We start from the raw sequence: 19,416 nt of genomic DNA, 5'->3' as shown, positions 1-19,416 counted from the left end.
ACTTAATCTCATTTGAAGCTCTGAGTGGAAAATGAGTTAAGCATTGAGGCATAGCATACATGTAGACACCCGAATGGAAGGCGCCTCCAGAAACATTCTGTCTGCGAGTCCCTTCTGAGGTGAGGAAGGCACTGCAGGACAAAGAACCATCGAGTGTGAACACCATGCCCCAACATTGTCCTTTTTCCATTCTATTCTACAACTTTTTCATTTTGTTGTCTTACCGTAAGGTGTGCTTCTGCACCCTCGAACGATCTTCACTGTCTTGGCAATCATGCGCTGAAACAGTGAAAAGAAAAGGCGGCTTATTTAGCCAATAGTTTACAAGACAAAAAGAGAAGACACAAGGGCTGATGTAAGAATTTGATATTTAGGCTAGACAACTCACCATTTTCTCAAAATTGACCAGTTTTTCCGTGTAGTTCTTGTTTCCCTCGTGGATGAAAGTCATGTCTAGAGGAACAGTTGGCGAACAGAACAACATACTGGCTCAGTATAGGGTCATGTAGACTTTACTCAGGTATTGAATGTTACAATTATCATAAGAGGTTTCTAACAAAGCATTATTACCTTTTAGTAGCAGAGGCATGAAGGGGATGTAGGGAGGACTGAGCTTTGCCACAGCCAGTCTGTAGGCTCTGTGGTTACGTGATGGATCCTGACATATTAAGAGAAATACACACATCTCCATTAGCTCTAGTTATACAGGAAATATAGGCCAAAAAAATCACATATTACGAAGGAAGGAAAACATGATTCATACACACAGTGGAAATGAGGGGGAGGGATTGACAAGTGGCCTGTGGTGTCACCTGTTGTTATCTATGACATTTAGTAGAACACTTTGTTATAAAGCGTGTACACATTAACTCACTCACCATTAACCTCTCGTAGGCACAATAGACCCTTTTCGTCTTACTCGGCACTCTCTGTCAACAACAACAACAACAACTGTTACTCCTCTGATATCCATTTCACATGTTATAAATAAAATACATTGTTATTATAAGCGATCCTAAAAATGTAGGTCATTGTCCCCAGCAGGCCTCACCTCCCAGGTCTTGTAAAGTCTCTGTACAGCACTGTTGCTTAGACCAAACATCACAGCAAAGAACGAATTGAGATTTTTCTGCTCCTTCAACCTGAAACAGGAAACACAGCCAGTAACAGCCGTGGGAAGACTAAACACATACATGACCAAAATGGTTATTAGAGCACCAGTGTCTACAGACATTACCAATATTTTAACTGGATATGAAAACATGATTTCTGCTGGTATGTTGAATATTTTTTGTATATAGTGTGTAATTGTACAAAATAACCAATATAGTATACTGCTCTGTAGGGATATTTACCCCTAAGATAACATAGTCATTAATCTGCATGTTACAAGGTAAACTGTGTCTTAATTTAAGTGAGACTCACATGGCGGCCATCTTGATGAACTTCTTCAGCAGCATGGCTCTCTTCATCAGGTCAGCACACAGACACACCTCCGTCACCACCCAGTACTGCACCTCGTTGAAGCGATGCACAAAACGCTCCAGGTTAGCTGTGGTGGCGCCTGGGAATTTATGTCGCCCAAATATATAGTACACTAGTTCCACCTGGTGGGAGAAACACATTCATTTACCATCCATATGTACTGTGGCACACTAAACACAGATTCAAAGTTTTTGTATGTACCCAAATATATCAAGCAACCATCCAATGGACTAAACCTTCAATTTGGCTTAACATTTGAACTTGACTTGAACTTGATTTTCTTGTCAAATAGGTATTTTGACCTCAGTGGCACAACCTGGTTAAATAAACTTGCATAAAAAGAGGTGTGTGTGTCAGATGAACACGTGGCCAATACAGGGTAGTAGTGTGTCAGGTGAGGAGTCGACCTGATGACTGATATGATGCTGCAGTAACAGTTACTAGAGAGAGGATGACTCAGACACATGCCTGAGTGACAGATAGTGAATCCTTTAGGCCTGTTTATACCTGGTGCTAAAATGTGTCCTGTGCCCACTTTTTCAGACAAGTGTAGACGATTCAAATACATTTTGTTAACTGACTGTGATCAGATCTTACAAGTGTAAACAGACAAGATCAAGACAAGATCAGGACGAATGATGCACGTTAGAGTATAATCAGGGCTATTGTTGTTCTGAGACAGACTGAGACAGCTCACATCTGAGTCACCAGACCTTGTCAAACCAGCTACCCACCACAGTGCATACCCACATGTGAGATAGATGTCATACCCTTAATAGACATGTACATTTGAGTCATTTAGCAGATGCTGTTAACCAGACTGCATACATTTTCAAACTTTTCTACCTCATTCTTATTAACTAAGCCCCTTATTCAAGGAAATGGTACATACTGGTGATACTCAGTATTTAAAGCTGGGCAGCAAATGATCCCACTCAAGCGCCCATTGCAAGCATACGTCACAGTTTCTCCACTTTGAACTCTTATCCTGCTGGTCCCAAATCCATAATTTCCACTCCATAACATTGGCAAAGCTCTGGCATGGGCTCACCTCATTTCCTTCCTTACCTCATGCATGGCGGTAAACAGTTCCCAGTCGTAGTTGGTGAGCTGGCTGGCGATGTCCTTGGAACACATCTGCTCCAAAGTGTCAATGGTGCTCTGATCAGGGCCCTGCTGCTCCTTCAGGGGCATCTGTCAAGGTGCCAGAGAACAAACACCATAAATAATGCCATGAAATCACACAAATATCTATGAACGGTATGCTATGATGACAGTCTGGGGATGTTTTTCTCTGATTCACCATGCAGTGTAGTTCTTAAGTTATAGATAAGTTATATATGGTCATCTCAGCACCCATGAGAGACTATAGAGTAGGTGTAGATTGTAGGTGAGGTTAGGACTCACCAGTTGTTCCACCTGGCTGGCAGTGCAGAGGAACAGTCTCTCATTCAGCCCCAGGGAGGTGTAGACTGCTGTGGCGTCCAGCTTCAGCTGAGCCCTGTCTATGATACAGCAAAGCCAAACCCTTTAACACACACAATACCTCAGAGGCACACATCCCAACTTAACATCAACACTCACTGAGAGTTACACACTCTCTCAATAAAACTCAATCTCAAATGACATGTTACAAGACATTAACATGCACATATACAAAATCGTAAAGGTATGAATATAACTGCTCTTGCCTGAAGGAGGGAGTATTGTACCAAGTGTACAAACTGAAAGGGAAATAATGAATATCCTGTACAGCTGTATCTTAGAAAAGGGCTTCATATTGCTTCCAGATGACATGGAAAAAGAAAGAATAGCCACGCACCTCCCATGGAGTTCATTTTGACCAGGGCGTGGTCTCCTCCTGGGTTTACCAGCGATGACATCATTTCCTGAACAGAGGTGTTCACCGGCAGCATCAGAGTGATTGACGTATGGTCTGGCCGGAAGATCTCATACAATACTAGGAGAGAAAACACAGAGACATGGGAAAGGAAGTTAAGCATTAAAGGCCCAGTGCAGTCAAAAATGTGATTGTGTTTTATATATAGTTCCATACTATGAGGTTGGAATAATACTGTGAAATTGTGAAAATTATGATAATGCCCTTTTAGTGTAAGAGCTGTTTGAAAAGACCACCTGAAATTTCAGCCTGTTTTGGTGGGATGGAGTTTTAGCCTGCCTGGTGAAATCCTCAGGTTGTAAATTAGTTAATATACCAATAAGAAAGATAGTTCCAAACCTCTGTCAATAACAGCTAGTTTTCAGTTTCCCCCTCCCCACTCCCAGAAATTGTTATTTGTTTAATAATTTTAAACAATCACAGTAAGGTACTTAATTTTTACCCAGAAATTATTTGATATTGAGATTTTTTTTAAACAGCTGCATTGGACATTTAAAACAAAGTATAGCAACAACCATTTACATTGATCCATCTGTAAGTGCATTTCATGGTTACAGTGGGCTGCCAATGGTTAACCAATAGTTAATAAACAGAAAAAAGGCTAATTGTGCATTTTGTGTCATTATAGAGAAGGCATAGTCATTACCATGCTATTCATGACATAGTTATTACCATGCTATCTATGGTAGTAGTAGTCTCACTGACCTTTGTCCTTTGATCTGATTGGCAGACACTTCCCCACTGGCTCCTCACAACTGGAAAACCAGTCAAACTGATGGTTAAGCTATTGGAAACAAACAATAGACAGAGTAAGTCAGCCACAAGAGTGACTTTTAATTTCTCTATGTCTTTTATGCTTTTAATCTTTTAACTTTTAGCTCCAGCAGCTCTGAAGACTAACATGCTGTGTTATAAAGGTTGGAGTTATATTGTTTCTTCTGCTATCTCCCAATCTGTCTAAGTAAAGAGAGCATGTCATGTGGTAATAAACAGAGATGCAGATCTATTTGTGTGTGCAAGAATGACCTTTGAGCCTTTATTAATGTGGTTCAACTTACTCTTGTCAGTGACCCGAGTTCATTCTCAAGCCTGTAAAGATATTGAAAAATACAAAAATGATAGTAACCTAATTCAAATCTCAAATCCAGATTCCAGAAATATTCTTATTGGCTTGGTTACGATACTACATAATGTTATCAATATGACTGTATAGGAAAGAACATGACTTTTGCTTTTGTTTCACATTCCTGTGATCACAAGGCTCCATCCTATCCATCCCAAAATATATTGAACTTTGACCTCCATTATTCACCCTATGGGCCCAAAAGTTGTGCATTTCAGATGCACCCTGGGTAATGGGGTGGCAGGTAGCCTAGTGGTTAGAGCGTTGGACTTGTAACCGAAAGGTTGCAAGATCGAATTCCCGAGCTGGCAAGGTAAAAATCTGTCGTTCTGCCCCTGAACAAGGCAGTTAATCCACTGTTCCTAGGCCGTCATTGAAAATAAGAATTTGTTCTTAAATGACTTGCCTAGTTAAATTAAGGTAAAATAAATAAAAATGTGTTACTACTCACACTCTGGTTCTCCTCCTGTCTCTGAGCTGCTCCCTCAGCATACTGGACAGACGGGAGTCACCTGCCACCTCCTCCCCCAGCCTCTGTCATGCATAGAAACACTCTATGTATAAACACTGAATGTATATAGTATTTTTATGGTTACAACACACAGAAACAACACACAGGCCATGATTCAATACAATATACTGCACAATTTACTGTATAACAGATTTTTCAGAGTGTGATATTTGGATAACATTGATATAAGGCTATTTTTTATACTCTATATTTTTTATACTCTATATCTATACCACATATATAATCTATGAATATGTGTTTGGTTATAGAGAATCGCACTACCCCCTTCAGTCACCTCCAGGAAGTCTACAGCGATGGGGTCATCTTTGAGCAGCTGGCCGAACAGCGCCACCCACTGGCAAATCAACTTCACTATCTTCTGCTTGGTGTTGAGGGCATAGGCTGCCTTCTCCAGATCTGAGCCCTCAGAAGGCTCGGCATGGTAGGTGCACTCAGGGATAAGGAAGAGAACCAACACATCTGAACAACAGCTTAACACAGCTATTCTAGACCACTGTCTGAGCTGCTTTTTTGGAGAAGCTGGATGCTTTGGTTTAATTATGTTCATTTGTTTTATTTATTTAATTTAATAACATTTAAACGTTTAATTTGTTTTTCGGTACACAGGTTCAAAATACTCCCACAAATGTTGGGTATGTGATCCTCTTAGAGACAAAGTGTAAGTAAATAGAAATAAACACAGCTTAGGACATCATCATCATCATCATCATCACACAACCACTACCACCACCGTCATCATCATAATCATCCAAAGGATATTGGTGTTGCAGGGCCGGGCAAAGCTGGCTGGAGGGCATGAAGACCCTGTGGGTTAGCAGGAAGTCGCTCACACAGGGATCTGTGGGCACAGACAGCACAACACATAACTCACTAACAAGGACTAATGGCACTCTGTGTCCCTCCACTTTGTGTCCCATCCACTTCCTCCCTAAAAAACACAGGCGCAATGAGTCATCTGATGGCTTTTAGTGAGCGGATATAAAATACATTTCCAGGAATGTGCCTGGCCTGATTCTGCCTGTTCTTTTCTGTCTTTGTTGGCTGTTTCATGTGAGTGACCAAAACAAACCGTTCCCATGAAACCAGAAACAATCTTTAAAGTTTGACTGAGGATTCAGATGTGAAGCTACTGTATGGTCATCCTGGTACAGTATAGTGTGTTTTGTATTTGTATTTATTATTATGGGTCCCCACTCTTCCTGGGGTCCGACAGAATTAAGGCATTTATACAATTTAAAAAACATTACAATACATTCATTACAGAATTAACAACACACTGAGTGTGTGCCCTCAGGCCCATACTCCACTACCACATATCTACAACACAAAATCCATGTGTACGTGTGTATAGTATGTTATCATGTGTGTGTATGCATGTGTCTGTGCCTATGTTTGTGTTGCTTCACAGTCCCCGCTGTTCTATAAGGTGTATTTTTATCTGCTTTTTAAATCTGATTCTACTGCTTGCATCAGTTACCTTATGTGGAATAGAGTTTCATGTAGTCATGGCTCTATGTAGTACTGTGAGCCTCTCATAGTGTGTTCTGAACTTGGGGACTGTGAAGAGACCTCTGGTGGCATGTCTTGTGGGGTATGCATGGGTGTTCGAGCTGTGTGCTAGTATTTTAAACAGACAGCTCGGTACCTTCAGCTTGTCAACACTTCTTAAGAAAACAAGTAATGATGATGTCAATCTCTCTTCCACTTTGAGCCATGAGAGATTGACATGCATGTCATTAATGTTAGCTCTCTGTGTACATTTAAGGGCCAGCCGTGCTGCCCTGTTCTGAGCCAACTGCAATTTTCCCAAGTCCATATTTGTGGCACCTGGCCACACTACTGAACAGTAGTCCAGGTGTGACAAAACCAGGGCCTGTAGGACCTGCCGTGTTGATAGTGTTGTTAAGAAGGCAGAGCAGCGCTTTATTATGGACAGACTTCTCCCCATCTTAGCTACTGTTGTATCAATATGTTTTGACCATGACAGTTTACAATCCAGGGTAACTCCAAGCAGTTTAGTCACCTCAACGTGCTCAATTTCCACATTATACATTATGAGATGTAATTGAGGTTTAGGGTTTAGTGAATGATTTGTCCCAAATACAATGCTTTTAGTTTTGGAAATATTTAGGACTAACTTATTCCTTGCTACCCATTCCGAAACTAACTGCAGCTCTTTGTTAAGTGTTGCAGTCATTTCAGTCGCTGTAGTAGCTGACGTGTATAGTGTTGAGTCATCCGCATACATAGACACACTGGCCTTACTCAAAGCCAGTGACATGTCGTTAGTAAAGATTGAAAAAAAGCAAGGGGCCTAAACACCCTGGAGAATTCCTGCTTCTACCTAGATTGTTTTAAAAGAGGAACTCCTGTTCTTTGAACATAAAACAGTGGGAGTATGTCAGTGGTCCAGCGACATAGAGGGGTCCAGCCACTACAGTAGAGAAACGTTTGGACCCATACAAGGCAAGCCATACAGGTTTCCTACCTATAGCATCACTGCCATTAGTATCCAGCTTCACTGTCTCAAGCAGGTGTTCTAGGATCTTCTCTGGAGTTCCAGCCATCACTGTATACCTGAGTGTGTAGGGGAGGGAGCGGGAGAGGGGGAGGGAGAGGAGAAGAGGCAGAGGGAGAGGCAGAGGAAGAGGGGAGGGGGAGGAAGAAGGAGAGGGGGAAGTAACAGAGGGAGAGGGAGAGGGGAGGGGGAGGGAGAAGGAGAGGGGGAAGTAACAGAGGGAGAGGGAGAGGGAGAGGGGAGGGGGAGAGAGTGTCGGTATGTATGTAGTGTGGAAAGAGCCACAGGTGGACACATTGGTTAACAGTATAATGAGGCAGCCATTTGAGCATCACATTGATTAACCTCAACGTTTGCTAAAACACTTGAAGTGAGATAACAAAGCACAGTCTATTCAACTGAACAGGGTTCAGGTCTATTTCTGTGTTGAATCAACAATAGGCAGGCAGCTAACTGCCACAATTAACAACACTGTTAACTAAAACAGTGCTTGTTTCTTGCACATTTAATATCCTACAGTAAAAATTTGTGTTTTACATGACATTGGTCTAAGAATGCCTTAGAGGAAGGAGTGTGTTCATTTAGGTCTTGATTAATGTAGAAGTGCTTGTTTGACTGGTTGTTGTTATACAGTATAATATATGAACGGTGGGAGTGTCTTACTTGCTGCTGTTTCCTGCCCCTCCAGGATTGGTTGACTCAGCCTTCTCCAGCACCAGCACAGCTTTACCATGTTCCTCTAGACGCATGGTGTTAGCTTCCACATCCTGAAACACAATGTAAACACACAGTCATGCACACACTTTACATCCAGTACACACTATACACGGTACACATGGATACATACACCTTTTAGCATATGCAATAGGCATATTTGAATCATTGGTGTGTATTCATGGATGCCAAGGGAAGCCAGGCTTCCCAAAATATTTGACAATTTTTATTTATTTATTTATAAAATAATATATCCTTCGTCTCTCTGTGTTTTCAGAATTTTGAGTCAATTCACAAGTGGCTGAATCTCACAGGAGAAATCCTTAGAGCAAAGGAAACAGCGCCCCTCTGTCTCAGTATGTGTAGCACACGTATCTGATGCTGTCTGGAACAAAAGAGTATGACATTTTGCCGCTGTAGCATTTGATTGATTAATGCCAGCAAGCATCTGGCCTCTCTTGATAAGAAAAATAAAAAAGAATGAGCCAATCAGTGTTGAGCTGAGCTCAACTGTGGGTTGTCCTGGCGCAGCAAAACGCCCAAGGGAGGCCAGTTTTGGATTTGGCTTCACACCAATCAAATCACATTCTAAGCATAATCTCATTGTCAGAAAACATGTCTGTTTCTGGTCTACTTGTGTTGATGTCCTGCAGTAGCTAGCTTGCTAAATCGTCCCTTTCCTAAGCCGTGCATGGAGATGGGGATTTGGATTTGTGGTTTTGTCTTAATTCTCTGGACAGGCCTATGATTATGATGGCGATTCTGATCTAACCATAAATTAACATTTTGTGCTACTGGCCTGAGATGATTGAAGTTCAATATGTAGCCTAGATGTAGGCTCACGTTAACTAGCTAGCTAACTTAGCTGGTTCATTGTTAACCATACGAGGAAGTTAGACTAGCAAGCAATTTAGCTAGGTAGCCTATGAAAACAAAAACTAAAAGCGTACTGTTCAAGTAAGGTGAGTCAACTTTTTTGTTTTACTTACTTGCGCATGCACGCACACACACACACACACACACACACACACACACACACACACACACACACACACACACACACACACACACACACACACACACACACACACACACACACACACACACACACAGAAATCAGCGCCATGGACAGCCACATGATATTTAGCAACATTGGTTGGACTAAATAGTTTTTGGTATTTTTAAATTTGCTTTCAATGCATTAAACTAAGCATATATAGCCTTGTTGATTTGATGATGTTTACATGTTTAAGTTTAATTTGTTACATGCAATATTTGCTTTGTGGACTTCACCAGACAGATGTTGCTCTCTGGTTTTGTGAGGAAACAAACGTATGTGTAGTTGAATTTATTCCGCCACTGTGTGATTGTTGGCTTCTTGTTGTCACGGCCTTATTGTATGTAACGGTGGTGTATGAACTAACGGGTTATAGAGCAAACAACGCAATTATACAACATAGGTTGAAGTATGACATTTTTCCTGGCTTGGCTTCCCTAGTGATTTTACCCACACACCGCTATTGATTTGAATAGAGTACGTACTGTACACAAAAGCAGGTTGTGATCAAAGAGAATGTGTATCTACTTTACATACAGTACACACACATCAGTATGAATACGATATGCACCCATCTTCAGTTTGCGACCAAACTTACCTTGAGGATGCGTATGAAGTCCTGTTTGTCGACTCGTAGGAAGTGGCAGTTGTCCTCTCTCAGGATGATGGTGGCTGCTCTGGGAGCATCGTTCACCAGGGCCAGCTGCCCAAAGTCTTCTCCCTCATGTAGCGTCGTCACCAGACCCTGCATCACACACACACACACACACACACACACACACACACACACACACACACACACACACACACACACACACACACACACACACACACACACACACACACACACACACACACACACACACACACACACACACACACACACACAAAGTATAACTATGTAAGTGTGACCAAAAGGCTCCTTAACAGCTTCTAACCCTAAGCCATAAGACTGCTGAACAGTTAAAGTTTTTTTCCAACTGCTTACACACAAAATCTTTTCATGTCACACGATTTTTGAAACCTCTCACTCAAAGTGCAAAACTACACACCAAATATCCAAAACCATAAGCTATTTCTCAGCCTTTGACTCAGTTGTCAATTGCATAAAACACTTTTTTCAAAACACTACACACAATTCTCTATCTAAAACACAAAAATCTAACAGGAAGTGACTTGCTTTCCTTTTCCAAACACAACCAATCAAAATGCTACACTTATTCACCAGGTCACACACACACTCCTCACATGTGCAAACATTAATAGCTTAACTGATCACTAACCAATCACTGCTTTACTGTAGTATAGGCCTATAAATAGGTCAAAGGTCAGATTACATGTTTTGAACAATGGATGCCAACAATGGACAGAGAGCAAGAGGAGTAGGAGGGAGAGGAAGAGGAAGAAGAGGACAAGGGCAAAGAAGAGAAGGTAGGAGAGCCATCTCTGATGAGATTAGGGCAACACTTGTTGATCATGTGATCAACCACGGTTTGACCATGAGAGAGGCTGGACTGAGAGTCCAGCCCAACTTGAGTCGATTTACAGTGGCGTCCATAATTCGAAACTTCAGAAATGAGAACAGGTATGCAACTATCTAATGACTATTTTAGCATTACAGTAATGTACTGTAAAATACGTATGACTGCATAGTATTGCATAAACATTTGTAACTCTAAGCCATCCATTTACTGCACTGCATTGAATGAATGAGGTTGGTTATCATGCTGTACTACATTTTTTTGTACATTGTTTACAGTTCCTATGCTGAACACATACTGTATTTGAATTCTGTACAGAGTGGAAAGGCAAAGACATCATGGAGGACGAGGACGCTTGTTTACAGATGTACAAGAGACTGCAATTATAAATATGGTTTTGGCCAACAATGCAATTAGGATTAGAGAGATAAGAGAGCATATCTTGAATAATGACACCATATTTAACAACATCAGTGCTGTAAGCCTGTCGACTATACAACGCATCCTCCAACGGCACCGAGTGACGATGAAACAACTTTACAAGGTGCCATTTGAGAGAAACTCTGACAGAGTCAAGAATATGCGACATGACTTTGTAGAGGTATGTATGCAACACTACTTCCAGTACTTCAGACATACCATATTTACTCATCTGTATATCCATTTGTCTGTTACAGAGAGTATTGGAGCTGGATGCCCATGTAATTCGCCATGAATTTATTTATGTGGATGAGGTTGGCTTCCACCAGGCGCCGCGGAGGAAATGTAATAGGACAGAGGGCAATTACCAATGTCCCTGGACAGCGTGGGGGTAATATAACTATGTGTGCTGCCATCACTCAAAACGGGGTCCTCCATCACAATGCCACACTGGGTCCGTACAACACCGGCCATATGCTCACTTTTCTGGATGCAATTTACACAATGCTTGTCCCTGATCCAGATCAGGAGCCTGCTAGATTTGTGGTTTTATGGGACAATGTTAGTTTTCACCGGGCTGTTCTGGTCCAAAACTGGTTTGCCACCCATCCACAATTTGTAGTTTTGTACCTACCCCAATATTCACCTTTTCTAAATCCCATAGAGGAATTCTTCTCAGCCTGGCGCTGGAAAGTGTATGATCGCCAACCCTATGCCCACATGCCGCTTCTCCAGGCAATGGAGGACGCATGTGGGGACATAGAGGTTGCCTCTGTCCAAGGTTGGATACGCCATGCTAGGAGATACTTCCCTCGATGTTTGGCAAGAGAAAACGTATCTTGTGATGTGGACGAAGTATTGTGGCCAGACCCAGGCCGGAGAAGAGATGAAGCGTAGCTTAGCACTGGTGACTGCCCCCCCCTACCAATTCCTGGACTGCCCCCCCCCGGGACCCCACACACACAATTGTGTTCTTTACTGTATTCTAAAGAATATACTTTTGGTTTACATATGTTTATGGTTTTGTTGTATGCTACTGTATACAACAGTAATGTTTGGCCTAATAAATATTTTCTGTTTCTACATTGCATTGGTGTTTACAGTGTACTTGTTACCCCTCTCAGCAGATTACTTTCACTGTAGAACATTGTATTGAAATGTAGATATAAGCCTATGAAAGACCAAAGAGCTTTAGATTTAGAACAACAGTGTTTACATGGTATATCCAAAAATGTACTATTATGAAAGCAGTGTTTGCCATTTGATGCAAATGCTTCATTCTGGCATGTGTTTATGGCATTTTGAATGCAGTGTTACATTTTGAAGGAGATGTGAGGCATTTTGCATTTTGTGTGTGCAGTTTTGGGAATTGTGTGTAGAGTTTTGAAAAAAGGAGACAGTTTTGTAAACGTGTGTAAGCAGTTGGAAAAAACTGTAATCAAATGGCTACCTGGACAAATTTACATTGACCCCCTCAATGATTTCTTTCTTTATTGTTTTGCACTAACTCTCTTGCACTGGCTCTGTGCACATATACTAGACTCTACACACACACTCACACATACTACATTGACACTCCAACACACACAGACTGCATACGCTCACACGCACAAAACACATGCATTTATATTGACGCCACACACACTCACAAATAAAGACACTTTCACACTTAAAATACGCTGCTGGTACTCAGTTTATTATATATCCTGATTGCCTAGTCACTTTTACCCCACCCACATGTACATACTGTATTACCTGAACTACCTCGTACCTCTGCACATTGAATCAGTACTGGTACTCCTTGTATACAGCCTCGCTATTGTTGTTATTGTGTTACTATTTCCTGTTTTATTTAGAAAATATTTGTCTTACTTTTTAACTCTGCACTGTTGGGAATGGGCTCATAAGTAAGCATTTCACTGTAAAGTCTACGCCTGTTGCATTTGGCGCATGTGACCAACAACATTTGATTTGATTAACTGTAAGTGTAGTGTGAATACAATTCAAATTCTCTATATCCAAACATGAATCTATAGTGTCTATACTAAAGAATTGTACACAATTAAGATAACTGGGGTAAAGACCTTACCTTTCCATGTGTGATGACATTGACAGAGCCCTTCCAGATGATGTACCAGGAAGTGCCTTTGTCTCCCTGACTGAACACTGAGAAACACAAAGACACAGAGATTTAGGATTTACATCAGTCTCAACAGTTAGTCAGCTCTACCAGACAAGGATGTAGGCACAGTGCTTCACAGGTAAAGTCCAATAAAAATGAAAGGCCGGGAGGCAAAATGCAGGTGATCTGTATTTTTTTTCGGTTGACATTTCAGTGTTTCAGTCAGCTTGCCGACAGACAGATTTCTCTGACAATCTAATGGACTGATTGGCCAAGATAGAGATTTTGAAATATTCAAGTGGGTAATAATTTGTACTGCCACTGATGGACAGGTTTGTTGTATACTGCACTGAGGGGGAGGATGGTAACAGAGACAGAGTATCTCTAGCACTGTGGTGGTGATGTGGGCCCGGTGAGGCTCTCTTTCTTCTCTCTCGCCCACCAGAGTTTAAAAAAAACATCAGAGGACTATGACACTCACAGACTGTGCCTGCCTTGGCATGGGACTCAAACATCAGCACTGCTGCCAACTCCTTACGGACCTACAAGAAGAAAAAAGGAAAGGGAATGAGACAGGATTAAACAGGGAGAGGTCAGAGGGCGGGGCAGTGTAAAGCCTTAGCGCTACAGGACATACAGTAGGGCTGCTTCCTCCTCTTGGACCCAGATTGAACCTATTCCTGGACTAAACATCACTTCAAATCACTTTCAAAACTCGATTGAGCATTGCTTTTGCAGCCCAGGATTTACTTTATCTGGGTCTGGGAAAACCGCTCATCGTGTACAGATTTTCTAGTCCACTGGAGGCTCAATTCACTTTCTAAGAACTGGGCCCATATTCAATTCCCTTTCTAAGTACTGGGCCCATATTCAATTCCCTTTCGAAGAACTGGGCCCCATATTCAATTCCCTTTCTAAGAACTGGGCCCATATTCAATTCCCTTTCTAAGAACTGGGCCCATATTCAATTCACTTTCTAAGAACTGGGCCCCATATTCAATTCACTTTCTAAGAACTGGGGCCATATTCAATTCCCTTTCCAAGAACTGGCCCCAATTTCAATTCACAAAGCATCTCAGAGTAGGAGTACTGATCTAGGATCAGGTCTCCCCCCGTCCACATAATCGTATTCTTTGTGATCTATGATCTAGGCCAGCGATATTCAACTGGGGGTCCGCGGCGGTACTGCAGGGGTTCAGCAATGTTTGAAAATAAATAAACAAATATATATATACAGTAAATATATATATATATATATATACAGTACCAGTCAAAAGTTTGGACACACCTACTCATTCCAGGGTTTTTCTTTATTTTTACTATTTTCTACATTGTAGAATAATAGTGAAGACATCAAAACTATGAAATAACACAAATGGAATCATGTAACGACCAAAAAAGTGTTAAACAAATTAAAATATATTTTATATTTGAGATTCTTCAAAGTAGCCACCCTTTGCCTTGATGACAGCTTTGCACAATCTTGGCGTTCTCTCAACCAGCTTCATGAGGTAGTCACCTGGAATGAATTTCAATTAACAGGTGTGCCTTGTTAAAAGTTCATTTGTGGAATTTCTTTCCTTCTTAATGCATCTGAGCCAATCAGCTGTGTTGTGACAAGGTAGGGTTGGTATACAGAAGATAGCCCTATTTGGTAAAAGACCAAGTCCATATTATGGCAAGAACAGCTCAAATAAGCAAAGGGAAAGAACAGTTCATCATTACTTTAAGACATGAAGGTCAGTCAATCTGGAAAATGTCAAAAACTTTCTTCAAGTGCAGTTGCAAAAACCATCAAGCGCTATGATGAAACTGGCTCTCATGAGGACCGCCACAGGAAAGGAAGACCCAGAGTTTCCTCTGCTGCAGAGGATAAGTTCATTAGAGTTACCAGCCTCAGAAATTGCAGCCCAAATAAATGCTTCACAGAGTTCAAGTAACAGACACATCTCAAAATCAACTGTTCAGAGGAGACTCAGGCCTTCATTGTCAGAATCAGGACTTCATTGTCGAATTGCTGCAAAGAAAACACTACTAAAGGACACCAATAGGAAGAAGAGACTTGCTTGGGTCAAGAAACACGAGCAATGGACATTAGACTGGTGGAAATCTGTCCTTTGGTTTGATGAGTCCAAATTTGAGACTTTTGGTTTCAACCACTGTGTCTTTGTGAGATGCAGAGTAGGTGAACGTATGATCTCCACATGTGTGGTTCCCACCGTGAAGCATGGAGGAGGAGGTGTGATGGTGTGGAAGTGCTTTGCTGGTGACACTGTCAGTGATTTATTTAGAATTCAAGGCACATGGCTACCACAGCATTCTGCAGCGATATGGCATCCCATCTGGTTTGCGCTTAGTGGGATTATCATTTGTTTTTCAACAGGACAATGACCCCAAACACACTTCCAAGCTGTGTAAGGGCTATTTGACCAAGGAGGGTGATGGAGTGCAGCATCAGATGACCTGGCCTCCATAATCCCCCGACCTCAACCCAATTGAGATGGTTTGGGATGAGTTGGACCGCAGAGTGAAGGAAAAGCAGACAATAAGTGCTCAGCATATGTGGGAACTCCTTCAAGATTGTTGGATAAGCCTTCCAGGTGACTATCTCATGAAGCTGGTTGAGAGAATGCCAAGTTTGTAAAACTGTCATCAAGGCAAATGGTGGCTACTTTGAAGAATCTCAAATATAAAATATATTTTGATTTCTTTAACACTTTTTTGGTTACTACATGATTCCATATGTGCTATTTCATAGTTTTAATGTTTTCACTATTATTCTACAATGTAGAAAATGGTTAAAAATTAAGAAAAACACTTGAATGAGTAGGTGTGTCCAAACTTTTGAATGGTACTGTAATATATATATATATATATATATATATATATATATATATATATATATATAAAAGTGATAAAAAATAAGATTATTATGAATATCGCTAGCAACGACAGAATAAACATATTTTGAATGACACACCTACAGTAGAACGAGTAGAATATCTTATTTCAAATTATGACAACTTTAGTTTTTAAATCCTAATACTGAGCAAATTACACTCTTATTAGTATTTGACATAGGTTTTGAAAAAGTCCCCACCAATAGGCTACCAGTGTGGCAAGTGCTGCTGGCCCCTCATAAGCTTTCTTGACTTAGCCATATATCCTTGCCATTATCATTCACCTGAATGTTTTAGCTAACATATGATGGGGGTCGCTGGGTTGCCGGTTTGCCTGGGAGGCGTTCCCTGGGCAAGAAAAGGTTGAAGACCGCCGATCTAGGCAAAACTGGTGCTTTATTAGTACTCCTACTCTGAGACTGTGAATGTGGGCCATGGACTGGTATAGCACGGGTTCTACAGAACATCTTCTGACTAGACTCAGGCTGTATGCGTCCTCAATAGCGCCACATTCACTGTAGAGCTCACTACTTTTGGACAGAGCCATATGGTAATGCAATACATTGGGAATAGGGTGCCACTTGGGACGCAGCCAAAGACAGGACAGGAAGCTGCAACTCACTGAGGTGGAGAGGTGAGCAGCAGCCTTGACATGAAGCAGCTCCTCATAGATCACCTCCAGGTCCTCAGCACTACGCTGGCTGGGGCTGCAGAGAGGACGGGATATGCGCAGGTTACAATAGGGTCAGAGGTTAGGCCTTAGAATAGGATGATATATGATACAATAGGAGAGCAGATATAATACAATAGAAGTTTATTGTCCATCTGAGGATGGAAATTTCCCTTTGACTTGAAATGTAAAACAAACTTGATACAGACACACAGCATAATAAAATGGAACTCACCATTTACGTAAAATCATGGTCAAAAGAGCATCTGGACCAATCTGCAGTAATAACGACAAACCCTCCTGCAGCTCATCGTCTAATTGGTCCTTCTCATTGGTCATGTGGTTCAGTGAGAGTTTCTCATTGGTCATGTGGTTCAGTCCGAACTCCAAATCCAGGAAGCGGTAAAATTGAGTGTCTTTGTCATGGAAGTTTAACTCCTGCTTCACTACATTGTGATAGGATACATTGAGTTTGGTTACACTCACAGCAGGGAGCGGTTGATTCTTGTCAAATGATCATATTTGACAATACATGATGATAATACATTCACTCTGATTAAAGTCTCTTACCATGAACAATGATTCCTTCATCCACCAGGACTTGCCACATGCCAACTGCCTGGCTCCTTGATTGGAAGCATTCGTTTAGCTTCATCAGCCAATCAACAAGCTCTTTCCCCGAACAACATTGTCTGTAAGGGAAAGAGTGAGATTTCTACAAGGAAACGATCTAGTATTTTAATTTCAGAAAGACAAACAGGCAAAGTAATAATAGAATTTGCAATCAAGGCTCCATACCTGTAGGTCTTCAGGTGATGCTTTCTGTCTCTGATCAGGCCAGGGCTACGCTCTATCAAGGCACTATACACCACCCTGGCTGCCTTCAGAATTCGATCCGACAGAAACTACAAGGTGTGAGAGAAAGAGAGAGAGAAATACTGTATCAAATACTTGATACAGTCAAATGTAGGCTATGTGCAAATCAATATATAATTGGGCAATGGACCTCTTTCTCTGCTTATCATATAAACACAACCAATATGCCTTTACTTCTGTGTAATTTTCATGACGTGATAAAGACATGAGGTCATATAAATAAAGCAGGAAATGTGAAATGTCACACAGAAGGTCTTGTGACAACAGACAGTGACAACAGTGACCCACTGTGTAGACTTAGCATGCAAGGAGCTAGAATGAAAAGTGAAAAGCAAGTGGCAGTGGCAGAAAACATATATTCTGTGAGAAGCATTACAGAAACCATGTGTGATGTCACATACATCACTGGTGTGAGTGGAGTGTTTTGCTTTGCAGGGGCTAGAGTCCCTAATTGTGCGTGTGTGGGAGGAAAGCTGGTGAGAATGTGTTATAGAGAGAGTTACTGCACTGCTAAACTCTCCCACACCACACACATATCTGTCTCCTCATCAGAGAGTGAGTGGATGTCACTTGGCTACGTTGACAACTTTGCCATTCTGAGAGTTTTCACTTTGCCTCCTCTCAGATTCTCTAAGTAGTATCAATTCTAATACACCTCCCAGTCATTTTTTTCCATTCCCTGCCCCCTCCTATCTCACTCCTCTCTGCCATGCTCTACCACCCAAACAGAATGTGAGAAGAAAAAAAACTGGAGTGTAAAATCTGTATCAACCACTGATGCAAACTAAAGCTTATGTAACTCACAGCACATTGGGTCTGTTGCTGTGCAGCCGATTTCCTACCATTTCCTGTTTATACGCAACCTCCATGACAAAACCAATATTACAAACAACTAAATATCAATATTTACTGGTTTGTTAATGAACTAGAATGTCTTCATTTCACTCCCTTCCACTCAATATGTTCTTGGTCCTAGTCTTGTGATTCCACGAGTGACTCACACAGCTGATTGTTTGTTATTGGGCTTCCTTCAGGGCGCTGTTTGTCTAAGGTGGTGGTCTTGAGATTCAGATTGAACTTAACAAAGACCATTTCCTTTAGCTTTTGTCTCCACTTGGCTTGGTGTTGTGTTGGACGGTGCTTTCCTAGCCTCCTCTCCTAAACGCCTGGCCCCTAGCCAGGCCTCAGCCCTTAGCCTGCTCTGGTTGGTGTTGTGGTGGATTGGGCAGCCTGTGAGGCCCTCTCCCCTCTCTCTCCTGTCCCCAAAGCCGAGCCCCTAGCCTGCCCTGGCCAATGGCTCTGGCTCCAAGCCACTCAGGATGAAATGATTGGCTCCTGACCCGTGACTGATCTGCCGACTCCGGCCTCTGCAAAGACAACACAACCTGACAGAACCTGGGGTTCTCATCCATTTTTCAGAATCATGTACAAAAGAACGGGGAAACCTGCACGCTACTTTAAAGTTCAAAGAGACACACCTGCTGTGTGAGAAGTTAACTGAGGGGTCCCCCAAGCCCCCCCTTCATACCTCTGTTTTCCCACAGGCTGTCCTGCTCCCAGACCTAGTGTCTACAGACTGTATGCATCATTCTGAACCTTTCCTCCTCTCCACTGACTG

General features: G+C 41.7%; 1 protein-coding gene across 3 annotated transcripts in view; it reads right to left on the bottom strand.

Annotated features, from left to right (window-relative positions):
- LOC120061105 (rap guanine nucleotide exchange factor 3-like) overlaps positions 1–19,416 on the bottom strand; it is a 47,126-nt gene that overhangs the window by 1,455 nt on the left and 26,255 nt on the right. For 2 of the 3 annotated variants that reach the window (XM_039010655.1, XM_039010654.1), the window contains 24 exons: positions 17,721–17,827; positions 17,493–17,614; positions 17,158–17,368; positions 16,875–16,959; positions 13,834–13,894; positions 13,320–13,396; positions 9,928–10,074; positions 8,222–8,325; positions 7,529–7,617; positions 5,800–5,878; positions 5,315–5,465; positions 4,960–5,042; positions 4,444–4,474; positions 4,091–4,169; positions 3,308–3,445; positions 2,893–2,990; positions 2,554–2,679; positions 1,426–1,607; positions 1,052–1,142; positions 879–929; positions 571–658; positions 389–453; positions 225–279; positions 60–131 (listed from right to left, as the gene is read on the bottom strand). In XM_039010655.1, the coding sequence (XP_038866583.1) occupies positions 60–131; positions 225–279; positions 389–453; positions 571–658; positions 879–929; positions 1,052–1,142; positions 1,426–1,607; positions 2,554–2,679; positions 2,893–2,990; positions 3,308–3,445; positions 4,091–4,169; positions 4,444–4,474; positions 4,960–5,042; positions 5,315–5,465; positions 5,800–5,878; positions 7,529–7,617; positions 8,222–8,325; positions 9,928–10,074; positions 13,320–13,396; positions 13,834–13,894; positions 16,875–16,959; positions 17,158–17,368; positions 17,493–17,614; positions 17,721–17,827 (2,392 nt within the window). The remainder of the gene's footprint in view (positions 1–59; positions 132–224; positions 280–388; positions 454–570; positions 659–878; positions 930–1,051; positions 1,143–1,425; positions 1,608–2,553; positions 2,680–2,892; positions 2,991–3,307; positions 3,446–4,090; positions 4,170–4,443; positions 4,475–4,959; positions 5,043–5,314; positions 5,466–5,799; positions 5,879–7,528; positions 7,618–8,221; positions 8,326–9,927; positions 10,075–13,319; positions 13,397–13,833; positions 13,895–16,874; positions 16,960–17,157; positions 17,369–17,492; positions 17,615–17,720; positions 17,828–19,416) is intronic. The other variant, XM_039010656.1, reaches the window with a different exon arrangement.

This window comes from Salvelinus namaycush, chromosome 16 (assembly GCF_016432855.1).
Source record: "Salvelinus namaycush isolate Seneca chromosome 16, SaNama_1.0, whole genome shotgun sequence".
Taxonomy (NCBI): domain Eukaryota; kingdom Metazoa; phylum Chordata; class Actinopteri; order Salmoniformes; family Salmonidae; genus Salvelinus; species Salvelinus namaycush.
The sequence above is the reverse complement of the archived record's forward strand: the minus strand, read 5'-3'. Positions and strand labels throughout refer to the sequence as shown.